Raw genomic sequence first — 27312 nt, 5'->3', positions numbered from 1 at the left:
TGGTGGTGAGGGTGAGAGTGGTTCACAGGTAAGGAAGGGGTCACCTGATGACTTTGAGCGCACAGCTGCTGCAGATTTAACATGTGACGGCTGTGATGGAGGAGTTGGTGGTGGTGGTGGTACCGGTTGTTGTCCGTGCTGTCACCCAGCGCGAAAAGCAGGCCGACGTTTTTATTCCCAGCCGTGGTTCTCTCCAGCTGGCAGCCGGAAGGGGGGCTGTCTGCCAACCGGGGTTCCAGTGTGGAAGCGCCAGCCTTCGGGGACACTGCCTTATCTTCAGCCGCGTCTGAGGCCGGTGTGAAAAAGTTGGAGAGCGCCATGCCGAGGGAGGATATCGCAGAGTCGTTAACACAAGCCGAGCCGCCGCCGTTCATGATGCTGTGATGGCCGCTGCCTCCGCCGCCGCTGACCAGGCTCTTGCTCGACACCATGGCATTTTTCAACACGTCCAACGCGGCGTAGTTGACACACTGGTTGTGGACGTGCTGAGCGGAGAGCGTCCGTACTCCCTGAGACGTTTCCCACGCGTGCATCCATAAAGCGTTCGCCGGTCCTTTCTGCTCGGGCTGAATCCAAGCTACCCTCGGATCCATTCAACTTGGTTCTCCGATGACCCCCCCCCCTCTTGGGTATGCTGCCAGCGAGCCCGTCGTGATGCCGCGCGCCGAGCGGCCGACCCGAAAGATGTCCCTGCGCCGTCTCGGGGAGCACGAAAATTACGCGTGAAACCGCGTTTGGACCATTGGTAAAGTCGCCCCTTCTAAGCCGCTAGGTAGAGGGAAAACGCTAGCTGATTTCTATTGGGAGTCAATATGGCGTATTCTCTTCAAATCTACGCGCATGCGCTTTAGGAGGGGATCCTCCGACCACTGCGCCCTCTCCTTCGTAAGCCCTCGCGAGGCTAACTGGGGTACTGCACCCACTTTTAAATACAGTACTATTATTGAACAATATTTTAAAAAAATATATTTCCACCGCATTACAATTATTTATGTTACATAGTAAATATATTTAATACTAGCAGTAAAACATGACATTTACATTACTTGCACATAATTGGCTTCACTCTTAGAATAATATATGTATATTAAAAAAAATATTTTAGTAATTCATGTTTTATAAAAAGCAGTATTGATCTACATTTACATTATTTAATTTGACTATATTCTCGTTAATTTATTTATTACTGCACTTTATTTAATAAACAAATAATATGCGGCTAAATTTGCACAGTAGAAATTATATACAGTATATATATATATAATATATAATTTTCAGCCATCCATCCATTTTTTGTCCACTTATAATTAACAAATCAGTTTTTTTCTATTCTCTGTTAATATATGTATTCTATTACTCTTCTCGTTTTCAATATTTTATATATTTATGAATAGGGAGGGGCGCTTACCCCTCACCATCCTTATTTTAAAGTGCTGCTATTCGCGACGATGGCTGAAGGTGGCTGTTTTATGACCAGGAACTACAAATTAAGAGGAAAATAGCCATTATTTTCATGCAGTTTTAAGGAAAAACACTATATTTCCATGAAAAGATCTTACTTTAAAATTAACTGTGTTTTTTTTTGGGGGGGGGGGGGGGGGGCAGTAAATTTTGTAATAGTATTATTAGTTTTAGTACTCTTGCACAGCATTGGCATCAGTCTAAAAAAAGTGGTATGAACATCCCTCATTATTAATAAATGCATTACTAATAAATAATACATACATACAGTAGTTAATTTATTTTAATTATTACGCATTAAAATTTTTGATTGATCAGTTTTGCATATATATATAGTATAGTATGTATTTTTTCTTGAGAGACTGCATGCATTATGCAGTCTTTACTATTTCAAATCATGTGGAATCTGCAGCAATTTCCCTACTAAATGTATAACAAGAAAAAAGAAAAAAAAACTACTGCAGAATGTGGCAAATCTCCAGCCGAACATAACTCATAACCCAATACACATGAAGGCTGATGGAATATGAAATACTTATGTGGGTCATAATCCCAAACTCTTTACATGCTGCTCACGTACACCGGAGTCCTCCCGGTGAATAGAAACCGAAACCCTGAAATAATCATATTTCTAGGTAACTCCATTCAAACATGTCCATGCACAGCAGGTGTTGTCACGCATCACAACACCACCCCCCCCCCCCCCACCCCACCTCCCGGCTTGCACGTTTTACGCCTCATCTGTATGATGGAAGCGAGGCATAAAGCAGCACCTTCTGGGAAAGTGAGTATAATGTACACCATAAAGGGGGGGGAGTGAAGGAGGAAGCCTCTTGCGTAACGCTTACCCCCGACCCCGGCTGCTCACGTGTAGCATGTGCCGGAGTCAAGGCAAAGCAAAAAAAAAAAAAAAAAAGACCCCGGGGCAAACTGCGTCAGATAGAATATGTGGCTCTGTAACACACCCATGCAGGCATGCACACAGCTGCTCGCTCCCACTGAGCAAATACAAGCGTGCTTTCTCCTATCTTTAGCTGAATCTCACACGGGTATCAACGGCGGCAGGTCACCAGCCTTCCGCTGCATGTGGCTGGCGACGGCTGCTTGGCCTCACTGTCATCGTTTATGGGATTACCCCGAATGGCGAAGGGGCCAAGACCGCATCTGACAGACGCGGTTTAAAGAACAGGACTGTACAAGGAGGACGGCGGTGATGGATGCGTGCGGTTTGTCTCGAGTCTTACGCAGTATGTGGCGTGAATGCTAAGCAGGCCAAACACATGTTCCGCATCCATTGAAGCCACTTTTAATTAAACACGATGCGTTGCCAAACACATTGTGTTATCTTAAGGTAGTCTTGGGAAGGGTTATTATCATTTAGGATAGCCGCTATGTCAGCATATATTTGTAATGCGTCGTCAAGAGAAATGCCACACAACATGCAAAGTCCACACAGGAAGACCAGAGCAGAGATTTGAACCCAGAACCTCAGAACTGTGAAGGAGATGTGCTTTTTTTCCAAAATGTTTGGCAACATGGCGGAATAGTGGTTAGTACGTTTGCCTCACAGCTCTGAGATTCAGGTTTCAAATGGAGGCTTCTTGTGAATGATTTTGATTTTCGTTTTCTGCAAGTATTCCAGCCTTCCTCTCATATAACCAAAACATCCATGTTAGTTTCTTAGAAGACAAATGATTGCAACTTATTTTGTTGGTGGCTACATTGTAGTTAGTTTCTCTCCAAAAAACGTCTGTAGAAATCACAATACATACATACAATTCCCCCTCCATTTTTTTTTATTATGCTGTAAATATAAAAAATATATATATAAAGTCAGGAAAATAAATATTCACATATATAATTATTGTTTCATTTATATTAAGGATATGATACAGAATTAAATGGTCATAATATATGTTACAACTTTTATTTTCTTGGTATACATTTCCATTATTTAGTAGTAAACAAAATTAGCTTTTGTGTCCACATAAAATGATGTGGCGGCCCAGATATAGCCCCCTAGCCTTAGGTTTGACAGCAGTCACTTCGCTGGGAAAGGCTCCGGCTCACACATGACATGACCCAAGTGAGGTCAAGCATTCGAATACGGAAAGGATGGACAAATTCTAAACGACTGGCAAAAATAATTACGTATATTTATAATTGAAATTGGTAAGAGGAGGAGTATAAAAGACGCAGTTCTTTGGATTTCCCCCCCCGATCAAAAGCTCATTAAGCAACTGTGACGGAAGCCCGAAAAAATAACAAGCGTCGCCAGGAGATGGAGCATCTGTTCCCCGCCTCTCTTTCTGCCATGCATGTTAAATCAACTAATACGCTCCCTTTCAACCCTGCAGGCGATGCGGTGTGTACAAGTATGAATACTGCATTTGGCGTCAATGCATAAAACCACATCATTGCCAGAGTAAATCCCCTCGCTTTGCGCCTGAAGACAGTCGAGCGTAACGGCGGTCACGTAATACAGTGACACGAAAAAGAAACGGCCTCATTGGCGCTGACAAGAACAATATTTCACAGCGCTTTCTCCTTAAAACATTCAGCAACTCTTTCCATGTGTACAAATGATAAAGCACATTTATTTCAAATACATTACATAAAAAAAATTATAATGAACATGAACTTGCCTAAAGCGGCGTATGCACATACCGACAAAGTCAACACAGGCCAGATTATTGGATATCTTCAAAAAAATTATCCTGACTAAGTAACAACAAAATAGGTGTGCGCTATTGCTTGAAGTATTTGTCCTCTGTTGACCTGAGTGAAAATTGACATGTAAAAAAAAAAAAAAAATACAGATGGCATTTGCTGCAAGGCACACTGTGGAAGCTCAAGCTTCAGTTTACACTTCACTCAGTCCCGCCGCCGCCTAAAAGGTCACTTGCGAGTTTTCATATAAATGAAGAATACAACTCCAGCTGTGATTTTCTCCTGCACGGGTCCCCACCTTCACCTTGTAATCCTACGCTATTTATTGTCATTAGCCGCATAGCCGCAGCCTCTCATGTAACATCCACGATTGCCTGTGTCATCGTTAGAGAGCACCCCCCCCCCAAAACCCCCGGTTTGGGCTCCATTGAGGTGAGGGAAAATAAGTGGCTGTTAAATAGGGAGGTTGAGCTTATTAACTAATGAAATTCAGCTTTTTTTATTCATGATTAGTGCACCCAAGTTATAGAACATGTACCTTAACTCATTCACTGCCATTGACGGCTATAGACGTCAAAAATTAATTTGAACTAAATTAGTTTCACATTTTTTTCCACTTTTGTTAACAAGAGTATGAAAACCTAGATTTTTGTTTTATTGTGCATTTATAACAGATATTAAATTTGTGATTAATAATTAATTACAATTTTAAAAAAATAATTGTCTGACGCCCCTAATCTTTCTTTTTTTTAATTTTTTTTTTTAATTAGGGGCATCAGGCGATTACAATTTTTAATTGTAATTAATCACATCACTTCACTCGTTAACTCGCGATTAATCACAAATTTTATATCTGTTCTAAATGCACAATACATTTTTTCTAGGTTTTCATAGTCTTGTTAGCAAAAGACAAAACAAATGTGAAACTAATAGTTCAAATTCATTTTTGACGTCTATAGCCGTCAATGGCAGCGAATGAGTTAATATGTAAATCAGGGAAATGACATGATTGCTCCAGCAGCTATCCATAGGCTGGTGAGGAGGGGGGAAAAAAAATGAAACTGCTAGCTCTGCTGTAAACACAAGGCTTCTATTTCTTTCACTGCGCTGTATAAAGGTCATCTAACTTCTAAGGAGGCGAAGTGGAGACGCCAAGTTTTGAGGTAAAAAGAGCCTTCAACGGTCGTGAGAGGCAGCCCATAAGATTCCAAGCGGGTGCTGTAGGTATTGACGGAAAGCAACATCTTCCATGGGTGTGAGTTTTCACGACGATAAGTTTTTTTTTTCAAGCTGAATTTGCAGCAAATTGGAATTTGCAGCAAATTGGAATTTGACGCATTCCTTACACTTCTCCCAAAAAAGCTGTACAAATCAGTTGAATTATATGCTTTTTTGTGTTCCTATATTGCAGATTTTAAAGTGATCACTTTTTATGGGCTTTCACAGTACATAAGTTGTGTCACATTAGGAGGTCTCCTGGAAGCCATATAAAAAAAAAAAAAAGAGGCAGAGTAGGTCCCCAACTAAACTCCAACTTTAAATGTATTTTAAAGCATGTTAAAAAGTCCACCCCACCCCCCTGATATGATCTATGATTGATTTTCATCTATAGCGGGTGTGTCTTAAATATAACCTGCTGCAAAAAAAAAATAAAATAAATAAATAAGGTCCACTGTATTTGAGAGCATTCTAAACCAAAAACGGGATCAATGCCTTCCTTGTTTTTGGGTAGTCCTCAAATTTAGCAAGGTACCATCTGGAAAGAGCAAACATATGAGATGTTCTATTAATAATGCCTGAGAGCAAGCAATCAACCGAGTTGTGTTTGTGTTCTTACTTGTGGTGGGAAAAAGCTCTGCTGCTGAGTACCACAGCGGTGAAGATGGCGAAGGCCGCGCTGTGAACAGATTGGCCCGCCACAGCAAAGCCCGCCCACTCGGTTATCTCCCCAAAATAGTTGGCTGCGGATACATACTCGAACATCCCACCTGTGAGGGGGTGACGACGCACAAACCACACGACATTGCTCATTAAAGGGGAGTTAATTAATAAAGTTGGAGTGATACTGTACAGTCGCTGACTTGCACGACCTGCCCCTAAAAATGGGCTCATTTCAGCAAGACAAGAAGTAAGGTATGCAACGTGTGCTATAATTCTTCATCCTTTGGGTATTTTGAAAAAAGAATGTCACAAGACACATAGGGGGTTTGTTTTTAAATAAAATGCCCAAAATGTCCACTTTAATAATAAAAAGGAGTTCAAAGTAACAGATGTATGCCAGTCGTCGCGCGCCAAAAGCATTTTACCTCTGGGGATCTTATATCCGCTCTCTCCGGGCCCCCTCAGATTCCTCAGGATGTGGTCAGAGTGCAAATTTATCAGCCAGCCAAGCAGCCACAGCGCGGAACCTGCAACAAACCAACTGAGAGCTGTTTTGGCAAAAAAAAAAAAAAACCACTGGACTGACGTATAGTATCTCATTCACGTGTTAGCGGAATAAAATATACAAATAAAACGGACTGCTTAATTAACTAATATTAATCTACATGACAAACTACAGCCACAATAACATACTTAACTGTACATACTGTCTAATGAATACCACTCTGACAGTTCCACTCCTTACTTGCCTGCAATGAAGCATGGATTTGTCACCCAGTCTGCAGGGTAATCGGCATAGTGGCTCAGATATCTGATCTGCATGTATCCGTTGTATGTGCAGAAAACAACAGCCAGGAAAAAGGGGAGGAATGGTGTGGGTTTACCTCCTCGGATTAAAAACGGATAAATAAGTGATCTGGAACGGGAAAGCCCATGGTTACAAATACAATTTGTGGCACATTTTCAAATATTGTCACTTACATACGGAACTGTACTGTAGTAAATATATATAATACACATGCCCTTGTCTTGAGCACCAAACAGCAAATTATATGGTGTTCGGATTATACACACCTCTTTACTTATTTTGTTCATGAAAAGATGAGTAAAACTGAAGCGCGCGATGGCGTGTTCAAATGTCCAAACAAAAGTGGGAATTCCGAATGTTTCCCTACCTCTGTGTATAGTGGCACATATACATGGCAATGAGCAACTGATTGGCTAGCAGGGAGCTCTTCGCCGAGGATGCCCATATTAACAGACACACGGGTAGCAGGAACGCGGGCAGCTCCTGAACAAACCAAGCCAGTTTGGCGTTGACCAGAAATCCGTATTTGCTCGAAGAGTACCGCCCGTACGACGCGTCCTTGAAAAGCAGGCAAACAAACGTACACGCTGCCATTAAAATCATGAAGTAAGCCATGCAGTCCAAAACATACTTCTCGTCCTCCGCAGAGGAAAACAACACCGACAGGGGGGTGTCCATTATGGCGTTGTGTTGGGGGATATAAAAGTAGAAAAAGAAATAAAGACAAGGATGTGTTTATGTTGTGTGAGGAGCTAAACCTAAACTAAGATGCATTTCCTTACATACAAAGGCGGGGCTGCTGTTGTGGAGTCAACCAATCGCATCGATGAACGGATATGGTTTCCAATTTGTCGGCCAATCAAATCACGCGATTTACGTGGACTCATTCAACGTGATGTTACGTGAATTATGTGTTATGTAACAGACTACACTGCAACAATATTATAAAAGCTTGTGCAGTTATCATAGCGTTCACCACCATACACACCCGCTGCTGTGTGTTCGACAACCGCGAGACTATATTTAATATGCCATTGTGATTGGCAGATGAAGCCCAAAAGCAATAAGAGCGCATGCGCATTTCAGCTACTGTCTTTGAAAAGTCCATGGTCGCACTGGGGGCAAAATATAGCACAACAATTGAATTGCAAAAGCGAAAGAAATATTATACACGTTGTTAAAAAAAAAAAAAAAGTAAGCGAAAAAAATACACTCAAACTGTGTGTACATCTATTTGGGTGCTTCCGTACGTAACAATGACATCTGCTGGCGCACTGAAGACACTGCAGCCACCACAAACATCATTTATGCCACTAGAATACATGTGGTAATGAAATATAAATGAAAACAATCAGCCCAATGTGAAGAAATACACTTATAAGCACAAAACAACTTTTCAACATCTTTATTTCTTTTTGCGCAGTATCTTCACTGAACATTTTTAACCAGGCCGTATTTTCTTAACATTTTCCCATGTTTTTTTTTTGTTTGTTACATGTTCATGTTTGTGTGTCATGTTGAGTTGAAAGTGTTTCTCGTCGCTCATTCATACCGTCGGTTAAGTCGAGTCAAGTCACAGTTTACAAAGATGGGTCGTTTACGGAAACAAACTGAAAAAAAAAAGAAAAAAAGAAAAAGAATAGAGAAAATAAATACACTTAAAAAGAAATGAGAAGGACCAGAGCAGACAAGATGAGGACTGGTCAGTGATGTCGCATATGAAAAGTTGTAGACAAATATTGTAAACATTTGAAGCATAGTACAACATTACAGACTGTTGCACTTTTGATACAGATGGCAACACTTTCCAGGACGGAAGACATAAAACGTCAGATTGTTAGCATTCCCCGTGATTCCATCTGAAAAACGATTTCCTGATTACTAGGCAGCTTTTTCTTTGACTTTAAACTCGAAATACAATGATCCAAAAATATATCTTAGAATATCCTGCTCAGGAAAATGTCGAAAAAGGCTCTCCCCGCTGCCATTTTTCCTTCCACATACTCCAAATGAGGCTTTTTTTTTTGTCCACTTCTCAGAAGTGAGTAGAATTGCATGTGAATCCCTGTTAATGTATCAAAACATACATACATATAGAATTAATACCTTTTCACGCAGAGGTGGGGGACCATGTCGGCTTGTATCCCGTCCTCTGAGTGAGCATATGGAGACATATGATGCACCCATGGAACAAAATGTTTTAAAAAATATATATATATAATGCACATTTTTGGGGGGCCCTTTCTGGGTTCCCCACCCCTGTTTGAATGTAAATCACCATTAAATCTCAATGTCAGATTTTTCTCAGCGTAGAAAACAAATATCAAGTATGAGAGGAAGTAATGGTTGCCTTCAGAGTGCCTGATTTTTGGGCATTTATTGCAGTCTCACGGGTTGGGGGGGTTCACTCCGTCAATCGACTCCCTTGACAGTGAATGGGAGTTGATCAATAACGCGAGGGACTTTCGAATTGAAACATCACAGCCCTGGATTTCGGGAAAGGAACTTTGGTAAATGTAAAAGGTAAGTACCTGAAATTTTCCACTTTCATGGCCACTACACATTACAATATAAACGCATGAAACGTGATTTTCTGCAGCTTGAATAAATGCACAGTGAAACCCATTTGTAGACTAATAAAGGGGGGGGGGGGTAGCTGGAGAGAGCAGTTAAATGCGTCAACACCACATAGACTGACACTTGTTAATCAGGCGCCCACAGAAAGGAAAGCCACTTTTTTTTTTTTTTTTTTTTACAATGGCAAAATAATCTTTAAAAAAAAAAAGGTAAGGAAAATAATAGAGCAGCAATGTTTTTTTTTTTTTGCACAGTATGTGTGCACATTCAAGTAAATAAAAGATATATAATATATATATATAACAAGAAAAAAAAATTATCTAGAGGTCAAAAAGACAAGAATATCCAGTCTTTGTTGGTCGGATTGGCACTTTTGTGAATAGGAGTGCAGTTTTGCGGAATATAAATATATCTTCCTGCTTGTTTGTTTGTTATCTCTCCTCTTAACAAGACTCCTCAAAACGACTCTTGCTAAATCCTGCTACACACGTTTGTCATGTAGAGGACATGCAGTAAGATTTGGATGCTCAATTATTGATGTGCTTTCATCTCACAGCAAGGGTGGGGAACCCATTTTCTAGGGTGAATTTTATTTGGGGCTTGAAGTTTCCCACTCCTGTTGTACAGTATTTTTTTTTATTTTTTTTTAAAGGGCACACAAGAGTCTGCAATTGCTATTGTAAATGAAAAGACAATCACTAGCATTAGAGAGTCGTCCTCGTCTGTCCACAGAACGCGGAAGCTCCGGGACTCTGATGGGGGAGAGGAGAGGGGGGGGGGGGGTTGTGGGGACGAAGTCAAGAGAGTCAAGCAAGCTCTTCTTCACACAGTGCCGCTCAGTCGCAACATCACATGATCCCAACGCTACTTCTGCTTCATACAAGCCTGCACGCCGGACCGCCGCGTCACCATTTAAACCATCCAAACGTCACAGTGGCTACAGGCAATTGCTAAATAAAAAGTTTTCATATGTCCCTTTCGGGTCTTGCAGAAAATGAAGTCATAATATTGCAAAAAAAATTTTTTTTTTTGGGGGGGGAAGCAACCTATCCTCAATCATCTCATCTAATCCGTTTTGTGGTCTGGCGAAAGCAATAACAGTAATAAAAGTACTGCTTTGGCGCCATCCCTTGGCATTTAGGTGCCAAGAAATTACGTTGAAGCTTAAGAGCTTCATTTAGACAAAAATAGTCATTTGGCAACATAAATGACAGTACAATAATCTTTTGCCGGGGTGTCAATTATTCACAAATTTTCATACCCTAATGAACCCGCCCACTATAGATGACGTACGGAAATAAATGCTTGGCCATTCAGTGTTGTCCATCCAGCTTTTGATTGAGGTGAATTCCCTGGTCGCAAATTCATCCAAAATGGCTGCTTCAAAACCAAATATTTTTGTGTATTTTGTTACGATAGATTTCAAGTTGTATGGTGAAACAGGTCACGTCTTAAAAAAACTTTTGTGCATCAATATCCAAAGTACAAAGGGGCAAAAAAAAACTTTGTATATGAATAAAGTGAATGGCAAAATTCCCATTTCCAGACAATGGAAACTTTTTTTTTTTCCTTTAGCTTGCGAGTAGCCAGTCATCTGTGTGATGTGCAGTGTATGCAGGTGTTGTATGCAAGTGTGTGTGCGTGCAAACAAATATATTAATAATCAATTCAAGAAAACAAACAACAAAAAATACCCGATGGGGCAATACTTTTGAATGGCGTGCTGTCTAAGACGTCCCGAACCCAGGCGCTACCCTAGAACCATGCAAATCTGTTTCAATAACACACCCATTAGCATGTGACAGTACCACGGTACGATCCGGTCTGCTTCCCCGGGATGTGCAGAAAGCCGCAAAACCATGCGACCACATGCAGCTGGGGAAGCAGCACTCCAAATTGTCGCCTTACTGTAAATATCCGCCCGTCTAAATTTAAAGATTTGCTGTTACTGCGGGCACCACGCCCAGATTTTCCCCCATGTTAGAACACGTCATAATTCAAATGTAATCGTATTAATAACACAGCACGCGCCGAACATTTTGAACACCAACTAAATCATCCACAGGAACCCATATTTTTTTTTTTTTTTTTTGGTGAAAGCGCCGTGACTTCACCCATAATTTTTCAATATTTTCGCCTGGCTGTCCAAACAAAACAAAAAAAATCCTGGTTAGAACAAGAAAGCAAAAAAAACAAACAAAAAAAAAAACACGTTTGTGATCTGAATTCATCTGAAACACCCTCCCACGGTGGACAACAGTGGATTAAATAGATTCCTTCCCTCAGCCTCTTGGACAAGTGCTTTGAAATTTATTTTTTGGGGAGCGGAGGGGGAGGGGGGGGCCGTGTTGAATATAAAAGAAAGAAAGAAAATAAACTTTGAAAGTACATTTGTTTAACTGTACTGTCAGGCTGACATCAAGGAGGGAGTGGGTGTGTGGGGGGGGGGGGTCCTTCCTCAAAACTAGAAATGGAAATCAAAAGGTCTCCAAATAATCATGCCTGCCATGGAGAGACCCACCAAGCGTGTGGCATAAAAGTGTGTGTGCGCGTGCTTTAAATGGGGCTACGGCGCGGAGGCCAGAGGTATGACGTCAAGAAACCGACCCCCCCCTTCCACCCCCCCGCCCTCCTCCTCAATCAAATGGACCAGAATGAACCTTAGGCTTATAGTTGGAAGCCCTCCATGGGCGCCTCCTGCTGGGGGAAGAGGAACTGTTGGTTGTCCTGGTCCACCTGAGGGGCCAGGCTGCTGTCCTCGTCCTCCACGCCGAAGTAGCGCTCGATCAGGTCGAAGGCCTTCTGGTAGATCTCCTGGTTCTCGTGACTCTGCAGGAACTCGATCTTGTCGAGGCCTTGAAGAGCGGGAATTTTTGCCACTGAGCATTCGGTCCACCCTCAAACAACAAAATGCTACTACATCTCTTGGATATAAACTTGCATATTACTTTAATCAGGGATGTGATTTGACTAAAGTGAAATTATCTGAAAATTTAGCCGGGGGTCTGGGGGCCGCTGGCACCCAGCTAGGTCCAGGGTGCTCATGGGTTTTCCGTGTTTTTAAGTACTTTCAATGCACTCACATGACAAAGAAATAGACAAAACAACAGCATACATTTTCAATGTATATTGAACTATCCCATATAAAATGGCAGTTTTAGTCAACTCAAAATCAGTCACATTCAAAAACATTGGACTGCCTTTGCTTTTAAAAACTATCACTGAGAATATCATCATATCTAACTAATGTGATTACTAAGTTAACACATAAATAATGTTGAAGAGTTCAAATTTCATGAACAAATAATTGTATCATGACCAAATGAAAAGTAACTCATATTAGAGCATACCACAAATGTTTTTGTTATAGCAGAAGATGTTATCTGTCGGAGTCATGTGCATACACAATGAACTACTAAAAAAAAAAAAAAAAAAAAAAAATCAGATTTTTTTTTTTTGGGGGAAGATAAAAAAAAAGCGGAATTCCGCGAATTAGCGGAAAAATCACATCCCTGTTTAATGAAATACGCATAGTCTTAGTCATAGTACCGTAAGCTTCTTCAATGAGGCTGCAGTATGGGTTGATGCCCGTGCCGTGGTTCTCCTGCTTGGCTTCCTGCTCGCCCAGCCGCAAGATGTTCTCCAGGGCGTTGAGGGCCACCTGGACGATCTTGGAGTCCATCACCGTCAGCAGATCGCACAGTGGCTTGATGCAGCCCAGGTTCACCAGGTATCTAAGTACAGACCACCCAACATCAGGTTAAGAAGTCTGTAGGGGTGTAAAGACGAGGTGTGGGAATCTTTGAATGTCTCACGATTCTATTCCGGTTTCTGGGTCTGCGATTCGATTCAGAATGATTTTTTATTCAAAATATGAATTGTAATGATCTACTCCAGTCTGACTCGCTAATGCTAATTAGCGCGCTACTCGCGGCACTTTTATCACTCAAAAGAACGGCTCCACGCTGCAAAAAAAACAACTTTTATTGGAATAACTTGATCGTGACTTTTTCCTTCTACTCTCTAAAGTGGCTACAACTTAACAGTGTATCAGACCGCGTGGAACCACACTGCCCCCAAGTGGCCAAATTGAGTACAACATGAACAGCGCTCCCAATAAAAGGCACACACAAACAAAGGCAAGACAGTATAAAATAATTGAAATAAAATCGATTGAACCCAATGAGAAGGAACGGTATCCATGAAATGACTCTGGACCTGATCTGTTCCGGCATTCCTCCAGAGGTGGCATTGGAGATAGCCCAGGCGGCCTCTTTCCTGGTCCTGAACTCTGCTTTCTGTAGAATTTCAATCAGCACTGGAAAGATGTTAGCGTCAATAACTGTCTGTAGAGGAGAAACGACAAAAAAGTCAGAAAGGCGGAACGAGAGAAGCACAGAGTGGCAAAGATCTTCGCGGCCATGTCACACCTGTATCTGCACTCGGTTCCCGGCCGTTATGTTGGAGATGGTCCAGCACGCTTCTTTGCGAATGGACTCTTTGGCACTGCTCAGTAGGTGCAGCAGACAGGGCAATGCGGAGCAGTTCAACACCACCTGCGCACATGTAGTAATAAGTGACTTCCAAAATAATTGATCTCAATTTGAACTGCTCAAACTTTTGAGGTAACAACGGCTATTTCCCTCACTCAAAGGTGCGATCAGACTCTCACCTGCGTCTGGATGTCATCTCCTGTCACAATGTTGCCGACAGCTCTCAAGGCCGGCGAGGCCACTTTGTAGTCCGTGTGCCTGCAAGCAGGCGGCGTTCAAACACAGGCTGGGCGGTGGGGAAAAGCCCGAGCGAGGCATGCAGTGACGCGGGTTTTACTCACATGAGCAGTTCTATGAGGCGCCTGCAGACCCCGGAGTCGATGACGGCCTGGATTTTGTCGTTGGAGCCGTCGGAGAGGTAGGACAGAGCCCAGCAGGCGTCCGCCAGCAGGTCCGGGTCGCTAATGAACAGGAGTCTGGAGAGCACCGGCAGACAGGGCGACACCTGCAAACACGCAGAGAGAACAGATCTGAGATCAGGAACAAGCGCGACAATAAACTTTGTTCAAATTGACACTAATTTAATAAATGTTTTGTGTGAAAAGGCGTATTTCTATATACTGTTCTTGTAATGGCTCTTTGCAGTTGTGCCTACTCCCTAGTGATTTATTTATTCTTGACTCATGATAAGGCTTTTATGGGGAAAAATATTAATCACGATTATTTTGACAAGAATTGAAATCACGTTTTTTTTGGTACAAAACAAGAAAACGTTCAAGCACTTAAAAATAGACCAATTTAACAAACAAAACAACATTAAAACAATATAATTATGTAAGTTCCTTTTGGACCAAAAATAATTTATAATAATATATATTTATGCTGGCAAAAACGCTTCGTTGCAGTGCAGCTTGTGCACTGTGCCGTAGGACGATGATTTATTTTTTGGTAGAAAACAAGAAAATGTTTACACATTTAAAAAATATTAAGACCAATTAAAAGAAAGTTAGAAACGCTATATTTGGACAATACTGAGCTCTCTCCAAATAATAAAAAAAAACAAAAAAAAAAACACTATATTTAGGTAAGTTCCTTTTGGACCAAACAGAATTTATATATATATTAATATATAATTAATTATATTAATATATATTAATTAATATATATATATATATATATTTATTTATATATATTTATTTATTTGTGTTGGCAAAAACTAGACATTGGAGTGCAGCATGTTTAAATGTAAAAAACAAATAAAAAACATTAAGACAAATACAATTCTTTGAAACACTATAATTAGTTCCTTTTGGATAAGACACACATTTTTTAATTAGGTATTTAATTTTTTTTTAAAAGGTGCAAATGCATAAATTAATATGAATCTTTTTATTATTTTTTTTTTTTTTACGATCATTCTGATTTTGTAATGGTGGAGTGTAATAATTGAAATTGTAACAGAATTTCAATGAATTGCGCAGCCCTAACTCATGACAACCTTTTCAAAGGACGGTGGCGGGTTTTTCCCTCTGCAGAGATTAGACAGGGCCCACACCGCATTCCTGGTCATGGTCAGTCTAGTGGATTTCGTCAGGAGCCTGCGACAGCAACGGCAAACAAATATTACACTCCAATTGTTTTCATATCAATACTTTGGGAGTTTGGACAAAGATTAGAACGGCCATATTTACGTCAATAGCGGTCGAAGGATGTTGCAGCTCAGCACGTAGTCTCTGCACAAGGCACTATCCCCTGCAATATTCCCCAGAGCCCACACAGCCTGAAGGACAAAAATGTAAATGTAGGGGGGGTGGGGGGGCAATGCAACCAACGCAACACACGCTTTTTGTTACCTGCTCCTGCACATCCTCAAACTCTGAATTGAGAAGCTCGATAAAGACGGGGACAGCTCCGGCCTCGATCACAGTCTTGGTCTGCATGGATGTGCCCGACGCGATGTTGGTCAGAGCCCAAGCGGCTTCGAACTGCAAACACGAACCGAGTGCCGGTTTTACGCGCGTTCATCCATTCGGCCTTGGTTGTCACGGTCACCGTTTGCGCACACTGACCTGTAGTGAGCAGTTGCTGCTCATGTTCAGGAACTCCACAAACCTCACCACCACGCCGGTTGTGTTAATGACCTCATCGATAGGCGGGTTAGGCTCTGGAATCAACACAGGGGAAAATGTGGCGGAATGTCGTGTTGGTTCCGGAAGTCGCTGGGACTTCAGGCACGTTGCGCAATACCTTTCGAAAGAAGTTTCCTGAACTTTTGTGTGGTGGCGAGCTGAAGCTCGGGGTCCTCTGAGAACAGCATCTCAACCATGTCTCTGGTGATGACGCCTTCCTGCGATAACACAAACACAGAGAAATATTCATTACGGATGCCCCAAAATATACTGCAGAATAGTGATCGACCGATACATGTGTTTTTTTCAGGGCCGATGCCGATTATTAGTAGGCAAGGGGGCCGATATCTAATATTTAGAGCCGATATTCTTTTGCAGTAAAATAAAAAATATTGGCATAAAAAAAAAAGCATGTTTGTTAAAATTGTTTTCAAATTTACAATACAGGTTTGTTTTAAAATTCTAACAAAAAAGTAAATACTTTTCTATAGTAAATAGTATTCCCAAAAAAAATTCATAACTGAAATGTTCAACTTTCACTTATTTTCATTTTCATTTCAACAAAAGCAAAAAGCAGCATCTCTTATAAAGTTAAGTGAAATTTTAAATAAATAAATAAATACATACATACATAAAAAGTTCCATGAAATGAACCCAGTTTTAAATTGATCTCTTAAGCTGGTAACTCTCTATGCTTGCGAACATAGCAAATTTTGGGTTCTTGTCAAGAGTTGGTCAAAAGATGTTTTCGCAAACAGTGAAAAATTGTCAGAACATGTTCAAAATGTCTTCGTTACAAGAAAACCAGTTTGTTACAAGTAGAAACTGCCTGTGAGCATCTTTGCAACCTTTTGCAACATTCTACGAACCCCGAAGAACACACAAATTTCACTACGTTCGCAAACTTTGCCGCTCAGAGAGATACGACCTTTATCGTCATGCAGATTTGAAAAATGGCAGATGCCGATAATTGCCAAAATGTTAAATACCGGCAAGTTAAACATCCCATGTACAGTGGGAGGAAAAAGTACGTGAAGCTTCAGGAATTTCAAATTGCGCAACTTCAGGGAGCGATTGCGCCATTCTCAACCCAGAAGAGAGAAAATAAGCACTAAAGCCCAATTGAAGCAAAAAAAAAAAACTCACTGTGACTGGCGAGCTGAGTTGCGAGTCCACTAGAAGGCTCTCCGACATGGCTTCCTCTTCTGTCAGGACGTCCACGTTCCTCCGTTTGCAAAGCTTGGATGAAAAAGGAGACGACTCTCACCATGTCAGAAAGACGCATTTTGCACATCAAAAGATGTGACGTTTCGACATACCTGTTGCTCCCGTTTTTGTTTCCTGAGCTGGATGCCCTCCTCCTCTCTCCTGCGCCTCATTTCCTCGGGGTTCAGCGCTTTGTTCTTGTAGCGGTTCATCCGGTAGTTGTTATCCTTAGCCGGACTGGCTGACGGCTCTGTTGGACCACAGACCCAAGTTAGAACAAATTCGCTTTTTTTTTTTTGGGGGGGGGGAGGGGGGTGGTTGCTGTACGACAGGGACAAAGTTCATACATCTGAAATAACAGGACATCATGATGCTTGTAAACGGGCCTGGATATAAAAAGGCCTCCAACAAGCTAGCTGGCTGCAAGTGGACAGCACAGTCTAAAAATACACACCCAAACACACACGCCGGACAAAAGTCCGCAGAGTTAAATCGCACAGTTTGCATAAAACGCTGCCTACGCAAGACAAAGTGACCATTCTGAGCACGCTGCCAACAGCCAAAATGGTGCCAACAACTAAAGTTGTGCACATTGAGGTCTTATCGTTTAGGGACATTCATACAAAAAAAAAAAGGAAAATAAAAGGGTAAGTATTCTGATAATTTTTAAAACATGCCATTTACCATTTAGGAACGACAACAATGTTACGACGAAGAATTCAATCTTGAAAAGCATTTTTTTTTTTAAATGGTATAGTGTAGAGATCCTTCATGCAAAACAAGAATTTTGGTAACGTGAAAATAATACATTAGTAACTTTTAATGAAATAAAAATCAGACGTCATTGAAATTTCCCAATATCACCTGTTTGGTCCAAGTAATATATTACAAATAATTAATGTTTTCTGTCGAAGCCAGAAGCTACGTACGGTATAGTAAATATGAGTAGCTTCTATCAGGCTTTCTCATGTTGTGTCCAGGTTGCCCTCGTGGTGATGAATATGCAACTGCTTTCCAATTAGATGGCAGAATTTACTTAATTAACCCGTGCATCTATCCGCTTTTTGCAACATAGTTTTAGATTGCTTAGTTCTCCTACAAGACACCTTATGGGTCTCAATAGAGGTTGGGAGACCTTGATACTGACTAGTTCTGACTTACATTGTGTATAGCGTCGTAAAACGAGGACAGCTTACCAAGGTGTCCAATCGGCTTGTATCACAGTGTATATAAGGATATGTATTATGCAATGCTCTAGTAAGTATTCACTATCAAGGGAATTTAGGCTCAAGAGTCGATATTTCACTTTCTTACAAGGGAATGTTATTGATAATTTCGCAAGAGTTGACAGGATTCTCGGTGTGAGATGAACACGATCTGCGCAGCTCCGCAAGCCTCATGACATCGATTGAGCAAAACCGTCACTCTAACTGAACAATTTTAACATTCAAAATGACTCGAGTGGTCTAAAGTCTACTTGGAACAAAGCCGAGTTGTATAATTTTTCGATTATTTGAAGCATTTCAGAGTCGAGAGGGGCTAGCATAACATCGGCTAATCGAATGTGCGCGTGAGCCGCTACGCTGTCACACTGCTGGCATTCGAACGTATTTAATAACAATTGGAAAACTTTTACATAAATAGCAAAAATGTTGAAGTCGTCAAAAGTGCCTTGGCTGAGCTGCAACGTGTAGAACGACATTTACACAATCAGTACCCTACGATTTAGCATTAAGCTCAGCGTTCGTAAACCGGTGTTACGGAACAACTTACCCGTTGTGTTTTCCATGTGGATTAGGCGTATGTCACAGTGTATCCGATGTAACCAACTTTAAGCACCTTTCTTTTAGCTTATGTTGAAAAATTTGCTCCACTAAGTTCAGCAATATGTCTGCCGGAGGCGGAACCATTAATATAATGACCACTTCCTGCCACCAGAGGCTTACGTTATTCAACAATTTCCTCATACGCCTCTAAAAATCCCATTTTAATATTTAATGTTCAAAGACATAATTTTTTAAAGTTGTAATATCTGTGTGGAGTTTCGAGGGACATGTACTGAAAAAGAAAGAAAGAAAGTTTAAAAAAAAATCACAGTTCAAAGAGGTGTGACGGAGTACGTAGTTCATTGCTCACTTCTCACAGAATCACGCGAGACTTCATTCCGCCTGCAAATCTCACTCAATGGCAACAGTGACATCTGCTGGAAAATTGACAGAAGTACTCAAATGCAAACGTAATAGAGTACAGAATTCAACGTAACTTTCGTAGTTATACATTCATCTAGTAATATTTTTTTTAAACAATAATTTAAATGATGGCACAGTATAACCAAATTACGTTTTACAGTAAGTTTGTATTTAAAAAAAAAACGAATTTAATTACGCTGGAACGATAAGAGGTTATTAATTATGAGACGGTGTAACAAACATTCTGATTCTACAACAAATTGATGCTTTGTTTGATCTCAGTGGCCTCGACACAAACATGAGTAGCATTTTTCCTCTGAGTGACAACAAGGCCGGTGAGCTTGAACATCACTGAAATAGATCATGTATTTGTATAAGGAGGACGGTGACTTTTGGCTAAAAAACAAACAAACAAAAACACTCTTGCCATGGCAGTGAGGTTCAAAGAATGCGGATTTGTGTTGGATCCTGTTGCCAAAATGATATTTCTTTAGAAGCATGTCTGTTTTGTATGTTGCAACATTTTTTTTTAGCCTCATTTGGATTGATGTGCTAAATTCTTGAGTGCAGAGGAGGCACTGCAGAAACAAACAAAAAGGTTTAAGAGCTTTTTAAGAAAAACTCCACAAGTGTGTTTGGCTTTTTCTTTGTTTAAATTGTGTGATGCCACCATAAAAGGGTAGAACCCGATGAAGCTTCCTGCGAAAAAGCGTCTGGCAGTTCAGCACAATATGAGCGTTATATGAATATTATTTATACACACAGATGACTATTACCAAGCAGATGCTCACATAAATGTATACGCTACTTCCAGAAATAGCACCAGGTCGAAAATGCAGATGAAACGTCAACCTGATATTATTTCAAGTCATAATATTCCTTAAAAAAGAGAGAAAAAAAAGAATTAACATAAAAGCGTAGCATCGCACACACGTGGTTACTTTATTACCAAGTCCTCCATAACATGGGAGCGGGTGTAGGATGGAATAGCCAATAGGGGGCAATGTTGCATAAATGAAACGGCAGCAGTGCAGGCTGTTGCCAGAAAGGGCTTGGGAGGTCAAGTGATCAGCAACACAAAGTGAGTGAGATATTTTCCCACGATTGCCATTTCTTCAAAGCAAACACCGTGCACCCATCCGAGCTGTGGCTTGTGGGATGAGCTTTATTCCGCTTGAGCCACCGGCGTGGACGTGCCACCAGGCCGCACCCGGCGCGTTGGCACAGATGGACTGCTGTGCCACTTCTTTCCCTTTTTCTCATTTCAAGGCTGGCTGAGGCACATCATACACGGGCCGAGCGGCAAAGGTTACACATTAATCAATGCCGCTGCTCGTGAGACCGAGTCACGAGAGCGAAGACAAGAAGCAGAACTGAGGGCGTTCAAATTGAAGAGCACGGGGGACGGGGCTGTTCTGATGTACCTTCCCCACTCACCATTAGCCGCAAAATATTCCCCAGGTGCTCATTCGAATTTAAACAATCAATCATTATCTAAGCGAGAGAATCGCTCAATAGAACATATGAATGTGTAGACTAGTGTTTTTCACTCCCTGCGACTATGCATATATCAACATTTAAGAGTTGAATGCAGTTCATGAATTGAATCTCAGTTTTGATCCAAATGCAGGCGTACCCGACCCATTGCTTCGATTTTTGCCCATCTTCCATAAGAGTACAAAAAAACAAACCAAATCGTTAATAATTGTCTGGTAAACACTGCTCGGAGGTTATCTGCTCATTTTGTCCTCCACGCGGCGGAGATAATTAGTAGACATAAAGGGCTTATCCCGTCCGCCTCATTAGCGCTATAAGTTTAGGTGAGAATGAGTCAGCAAAATTGAAAAGACCAATTTGCATATTTTAGCCGAATTGAAAAACGCCAATTTAGCACGTTAAGAACATGCGGATGAGTGACATTTGAAACAATAACATTTAGGCTGGGCCGTTGAACACATGATTATTTTTAATAATCCTTCTGAAGTCCTGTGTCAATGCCATGGTATTAACTACTCATCTGTGCTCCGAGACCTGTGGACATGCGAGTTTATTGCCATTTATTCCCATAACAAAGCAACATCACCTCCTGAAGCATAAAAAAAAAAGTCCCAAAATGCATTACTTGGAAAACCTGTGAAAATACAGCACTCAACAATCTGACTGCATTCTTAATTACAATAATCAATTATTCTTTTCCTGATTAATTAAACATCTTTTCCTGCAGAATTCAATCTTGGGAGGTATTTTTTCGCCACCATATGCTCATCTTCTCCGCATGTTAAATAGTGTTTTGACTGCTCCCGCCGGTGGAGAGGTTTCACACGGAGACCTTTTGCATAATGCCCCTGGTAGGTCACTCACTCATAATACACTGTGTGTGATTGAGCTCTGCAGGTGGACACCGCTAAGAACCAAGCATAAAATAAAGCTCTCCCGACGACCACCAACCGCGATTAAGGCGCCTGGAGACCCCCCCGTGGATAGTTTGACCCCTGTGAGATGGAGCCAAAGGTCAATGGACAACTTCTTCAGCCTGGAGAATGAATTACTTTTCTCCCGTCATCGCACACATTGAGCCACTTGGGGAGTACAAACTCCATAACGAATCATCAAAATCTGCTTAGTTTCGATTCTGCTTGTTTGTGCTAATTGGCCGCATTTAAACGCTGCCTTAATTCAATTACATGCAATATGATAAAGCTAATTGGTGCATAAAATGAGTTCTTCCACAGTGGCTGAATGCTTTAGGCGGATAAAACGACCAGGTTTTTCAGAAAAAAAGAGCCACCTAATCACTACATTTAAGATCGGGTCAAGAATTCAAAGCAAACAAGGTGAAGCAGCATTTAGCTGTTATGCTGCCCACAAGTGTCAATTATTTTAGATTTAGTTACAAGCATGTTATTAAGATAACTGTGCACTTAAAAAAAAAAAAAATTCCATTCAGGACCATTCCGAGTTTTTTGAGGACAACCAGGGTTGTGCAGACCACACAATGAGAAACCCAACTTTCGGGGGGTAATATATATAGAGAGAGCGATAACGCCACGGCGACGGCGGAGCGAGTAGTATGTCAGTGCATGTGGTGCGCAAATAGGCGAAAAAAAAAGGAGATATGTCTTCATAATGTAGTGTTCGAAATTCATTCGGCGCCGTCTTCTTACTTTTTTTTTTTCTTTTATCTGATGAACGGCACCTCAGCCCGCTTTTGCCGTCTCGCTGGCTGCTCGCTTGGCTTTGTGACATCTACCAGGTGGCGGAGCAGATAAGTAGGATGCTGACTAGGTGATTTTGGAATTTTCCCGCGGATCATTCAATCATTCCTCTTGTGCGGCGGAGATTTGTCGGAGCTGCGTGAATACCAATGAGTAATTCTCACCTGGAAGGATAATAGACGCAGAGGGAGACAAATCTTTTGCAAAAGAGCAAAAGTAGGGAGTAAAAAAAAAAAATGGAGGGAAACATCAACCCTACAGAGCTGTATAGATCTTGTTTTAATTTGATGGGCCTATCTGGGTTTTACGGTGCTATGCTTCATTTGCATGACATTAGCATCTTGGCTGTCAAAAGGCAAAAAGTTTGTGAAATATTGTGGAACTCTCTTTGCCTTCTCCAAAACTTCAGTGAATGATATTCACTTATCAGCCATGTCGCCATAACATCAGTTCCAAAATCTATTCAAAGTATAAAAAAATAAAATTAAAAGTCTGCCTTTATATGGGCTTTATGTCATTTTGGACTAGGGTTGAAAAAAAGGAAGTTGGAAACTTTCCAGGGAGGAAAACACATACATATCCAATATACTGTTATAATATAACAATGCCAACCAAAAACATGTGAGCACGTAAACTTGCCCTTGAACTATTGTGCATTTCCTGAGAAGAAAAGGAAGGAATAAGAATCTATGATAAACCTGCTTGATTGCAGTCTTTTGCTGATACTTCATAATAATCCGTTAACTCATTCACTGCTATTGATGGCTATAGACGTCAAAAATTCATTTGAACTATTTCTATTAGTTTAACATTTTTTTCCACTTTTGTTAAAAAAAAAGTATGAAAACCTAAAAGAAAATATTGTCATTTAGAACAGATATAACATTTTTGATTAATCATGAGTTAACTAGTGAAGTCATGCGATTAATTACAAACAATTTTAATCGCCTGACACCCCTAATTCTTAATAATCTTTTGTTCTTTTTAAAAAAAAATTTAAGTAATTTTAATTATTATTATTATTTTTTAATTATCTTTTTTTTCCTTTAAAAAAAGAAAAGATTATAAAAAATTAGGGCGTTAGGCGAAAAAAAAATCATAATTCATCGCATGACTTCACTATTTACCCACGATAAATCACACATTTTATATCTGTTCTAAATGTACAATAAAAACAATTCTAGGTTTTCATACTCTTGTTAACAAAAGTGAGAACAAATGTTAAACTAATAGAAATAGTTCAAATGAATTTTTGACGTCTATAGCCGTCAATGGCAGTGAATGAGTTAATTAGGTTTCCACAAAACGATTGTCAATATGTCTGGTGCGTCCCAAAAATGTTTAGCGTGCAAATGAAAGCGATTGTTGTGCAACTAATAGGCCAGGTAAAGGCAGAGATGTGTTGAAACCCTTTCAAAAGGCGCTCACGTGTAATTTTTTGGGGAGGGGGGGGGGGGGGGTGAAGCTTTTGATATGACTGATTAGTTATAAGCGGAGTAATGGGCCACAGCCAATTAAACGTTTTCCAGCTGCTCATTTCATCACTCGGTCTTCGTGGGAAAGGTCAGCAGAGATTGTGACTCTCTTGTAACAAGTCAAAAAAAGAACAGTTAATTGTCGACCTCAACTTTTTTTTTCTAAGAAGATAAAAGAGGGGGGGGGGGGGGGGGGGAATCACATGATCCAATCACAAAATCAAAATCACAAAAATCATTGCACAAAAAAAAAAGAAGCCTCATTCAGTTTCTGCCTCCAGTTAATTAGATAGATTTAGTTGAGGTGATGTGCTGGTGGCAGACTGAAATGGTCTGACTGCTGTCCAGGTCAGTGTTGCTGTTATTTACTGAGCAATGTGTGTGTGTGTGAATGTGTGTGTGTGTGTGGCTCACGGTGCACTCGGCCCCTCATTACCTCCTCGGTCCAATCACGGGGGGGCGGGGGGACGATTTATGACCACCGCAGGGAGGCAGTGAAAGGCCCACGGCGAGCTAGTTAGGCGCTATACACATCACCTTTACGGCCCCCGCTGTCTCACATCAGGGCGCCGAGAGGTGAAAAAGCAGGACATCATTTGAAGGCCTTTCTCTGGCTTTTTGTGCAGAGGAGGCACAAACATAGCCATAAATTGCAGCTAAAACACAAGCCCAATGCGATATATAAATAACAATAAAAACAACCCCGACGTCCAATCACTCTTGAGGCTAAAAAGCACTTTACGCTTAAAAATTAGACCGAAAGAAAAAAAAAAAAAATCCTCACCGGTAAATAAAAACACTTTTGAGTTAATAGTGCGTATTGATCCGCGTTCGATCCGTCTTTGTGTTCATCAATTACAGTGCATGTACAATAATTGTGCCTTATTGATTGTGCTGCTTCATTGACTCCAGTGACGCGCTTTAAGTGCTTTGTGGTGCAAACACGCGCGCTCTCCTCGCTCACTATTGGATTCGCGTGTCGCATGAACACGCATAATTGAGGCTGGGTACCCATTTGCCAATACATGTACACAGGGTTGCCACAGTTAAGAAAAAGTTACTTTAAAAAAAAAAAAAAAAAAAAAAAAATAATATATATATATATATATATTTTTTTTTATATATTTTTTAAAAATTTTTTAAAATTTTTATTTATTTATATATATGTATATATATATATATATATGAGAGAGAGAGAGAGAGTAGTCACTTGGAGGGAAAAAGCTTTCCTAACAAATCAACATTCTGGAATTGAGTAAGTTCAATGATGTTGCTTTTATTGCCCGTTTTCTATGATGAAAAACAAGAAAGTTTGCCATAAGTGAAATTTTTTTAAATTTTTATTCATTTATATATATGTATATATATATATATATATATATATGAGAGAGAGAGAGAGAGTAGTCACTTGGAGGAAAAAAGCTTTCCTAACAAATCAACATTCTGGAATTGAGTAAGTTCAATGATGTTGCTTTTATTGCCCGTTTTCTATGATGAACAACAAGAAAGTTTGCCATAAGTGAGGAGCAGCACTTTTAATTCATAATCTCATCTCCTTCTCTGTCATGACTCCAATGATGAAAATACTCTTAGAAACGCCTCAGAGGGATCATAGCGCGGCTTTTATTTATAGTTTTCTATCCGATATGATCTACGCACTAAGAATGGATCATTGTACCCGTGCCTGCTTTTTTTTTCTTCTTTTTTTTTTTAATAGAATCATTTTGTCAGACAATCTATCGATCATGCAGATGATTGTGGGCAAAGTCATCTTCAAAGTAAAGCATGTCTCTCTTTCTTTTTCTTCCTGCGCCACGGGACTTTTATTAAGGGATGTAATATCCACCGCACCATAGCGCCAATATTCCCTCGGGCTCCTATCCCACCCTCTGTTCTGTCAAACGCCCCCCCCCCCCAACCATCCCCTCATCCCCACGCTCAACAACAACTATAGGAATGACAGAAGCTGAGGAGCAATTAGACTTTGTTCTTTATTTTATTTTTTGAATGGGAATTCCTCTCCATTGCAGCGTGACGTTCCTCTGGAGGAATCCTCAAAGTCAAATGTAGTTTGATTATTTTGCCGCCATATGGTGTCTTGATGATTTTTGTGCATGTATGAGGCAATGTGTGCAAGGTCACACATCCATGTTTTTGTTTACGGAGCTTTTGGAATGCTACGCGGAATAACTCTTATCACCTCTATTAGCCTGTAAGATGTGGACAAAAGTAATGGAACTGGCTGAGATTGAAAAGAGGCGCAATTCCATCATCCATTTTGTAGAGCACTTTATCCTCTTGCAGCCGACTTTGGGCGAGAGGCAGGATACTTTTGCGAGAACAAACAATCCCCAAACTGTTATCACAAAGTTGGAAGCGATAGTTTATAGTGGGTACGCTGGGCATAGGCAAACTAGGCGGTCGTCTAGGGCACCATCTAGTGGAGGGGATGCCAAATTACAGAAAAAAAAATAAAAAGATTACATAATATATTTCCCCCCCCAAAACATTTACAGTGAAAAGACCCAAGGGGGGCATCTGCATGTTGGTTGGACTTAGGGCCGGCCCTGCGTATGCTAATAGAGCCACATACAATAAAGCAAAATTGTGGACATTGCAGACTACTTTTGTGCAAAGTTGCTTCCAGATCAAAGTGTTCTTATTGCAGGACAATGTTGTCAAGCCCACTACCCGGAGAGCATTTTAGAAAAGCGCTGACTCGGTGAGTCCGTGTTGGTGGGCAATGTCAGGAGACACAAGGAGGTTGCAAAATGTTAGGGCAAAAAAAAAAAAGAAGAAAAAAAAGTACTCTGTCCCTCCACTCCTCTTACACTTCAGTTAAATTTACTGTCTCACCGCTTGGTCACACTCTCGGCGGAAATGAGGAAAATGAAAAAAAAAACAAAGTTGTGTGTGTACAGTTTGTATTGGCTCTCAACTTTTTTGTGCTCACATCTTTATGTAAGCATATTGTTCATTATGCGGGTACGAATGCACACACACATACATACTGTCAGTGAGGTGGGGCTTTAGGACCCAGATGCGGGAAGGCAGAGCAAGGAGGCCGAGGTGTAGTCCAAGAAAAAAGGTTTTCATTTCTAATCAAAAAAGCTATCTTCAAAGTACAAAATAAATTGAACTAACAAAACATGAATCTAAACATGGCTAAACAACTTAGGCAAATCTAACAGCCTGACAAGGCAAAAAA

At 40.7% G+C, this 27312-nt stretch overlaps 3 protein-coding genes across 4 annotated transcripts in view; all 3 read right to left on the bottom strand.

Annotated features, from left to right (window-relative positions):
- The window catches only part of tent4a (terminal nucleotidyltransferase 4A), a 20352-nt gene extending 19517 nt beyond the window's left edge, over nt 1–835 (bottom strand). The window contains exon 1 of the mRNA XM_077549226.1: nt 1–835. This exon is cut by the window's left edge and continues 141 nt beyond it. Coding sequence (XP_077405352.1) covers nt 1–593 — 593 coding nt within the window. The 5' untranslated portion in view covers nt 594–835.
- A 3203-nt stretch (nt 836–4038) lies between these two features.
- srd5a1 (steroid-5-alpha-reductase, alpha polypeptide 1 (3-oxo-5 alpha-steroid delta 4-dehydrogenase alpha 1)) lies at nt 4039–7584 on the bottom strand. 2 transcript variants are annotated; one of them, XM_077549501.1, is made up of 5 exons: nt 7188–7584; nt 6762–6928; nt 6438–6560; nt 5969–6119; nt 4039–5887 (listed from the first exon to the last, which is right to left on the bottom strand). In XM_077549501.1, the coding sequence occupies exons 1-5, from the start codon at nt 7496–7498 to the stop codon at nt 5821–5823; spliced, it is 819 nt and encodes a 272-aa protein (XP_077405627.1). In that variant the 5' UTR covers nt 7499–7584; the 3' UTR covers nt 4039–5820. The 2 variants fall into 2 exon arrangements, with proteins under 2 accessions (XP_077405627.1, XP_077405628.1); XM_077549502.1 differs by having other exon boundaries at nt 6438–6539.
- Nucleotides 7585–8210: 626 nt separating this feature from the next.
- LOC144037305 (importin subunit alpha-7) lies at nt 8211–19148 on the bottom strand. The gene is made up of 14 exons (XM_077548681.1): nt 18999–19148; nt 17339–17475; nt 17166–17258; nt 16138–16237; nt 15960–16054; nt 15744–15875; nt 15582–15670; nt 15389–15488; nt 14232–14395; nt 14070–14148; nt 13828–13953; nt 13616–13743; nt 12947–13131; nt 8211–12252 (listed from the first exon to the last, which is right to left on the bottom strand). The coding sequence occupies exons 1-14, from the start codon at nt 19012–19014 to the stop codon at nt 12065–12067; spliced, it is 1632 nt and encodes a 543-aa protein (XP_077404807.1). The 5' UTR covers nt 19015–19148; the 3' UTR covers nt 8211–12064.
- Between the last annotated feature and the right edge of the window lie 8164 nt (nt 19149–27312).

Source organism: Vanacampus margaritifer, chromosome 17 (genome assembly GCF_051991255.1).
Source record: "Vanacampus margaritifer isolate UIUO_Vmar chromosome 17, RoL_Vmar_1.0, whole genome shotgun sequence".
In the NCBI taxonomy this organism is placed as follows: domain Eukaryota; kingdom Metazoa; phylum Chordata; class Actinopteri; order Syngnathiformes; family Syngnathidae; genus Vanacampus; species Vanacampus margaritifer.
This window is presented reverse-complemented; position numbering and strand designations above follow the sequence as displayed.

Excerpts from the sequence above, each read along its gene's own strand:
- srd5a1 (XM_077549501.1), bottom strand. The coding sequence starts at position 7,498 with ATGGACACCCCCCTGTCGGTGTTGTTTTCCTCTGCGGAGGACGAGAAG. Across the intron at positions 6,561-6,761 it reads AAATCCATGCTTCATTGCAG|CTCTCAGTTGGTTTGTTGCA; the intron begins GCAAGTAAGGAG and ends TTGCCAAAACAG. Across the intron at positions 5,888-5,968 it reads AGAGCTTTTTCCCACCACAA|ATGGTACCTTGCTAAATTTG; the intron begins GTAAGAACACAA and ends TGCTCTTTCCAG.
- LOC144037305 (XM_077548681.1), bottom strand. Across the intron at positions 15,876-15,959 it reads GCAGCAACTGCTCACTACAG|TTCGAAGCCGCTTGGGCTCT; the intron begins GTCAGTGTGCGC and ends TCGTGTTTGCAG. Across the intron at positions 12,253-12,946 it reads CCTCATTGAAGAAGCTTACG|GCCTCGACAAGATCGAGTTC; the intron begins GTACTATGACTA and ends CCGCTCTTCAAG.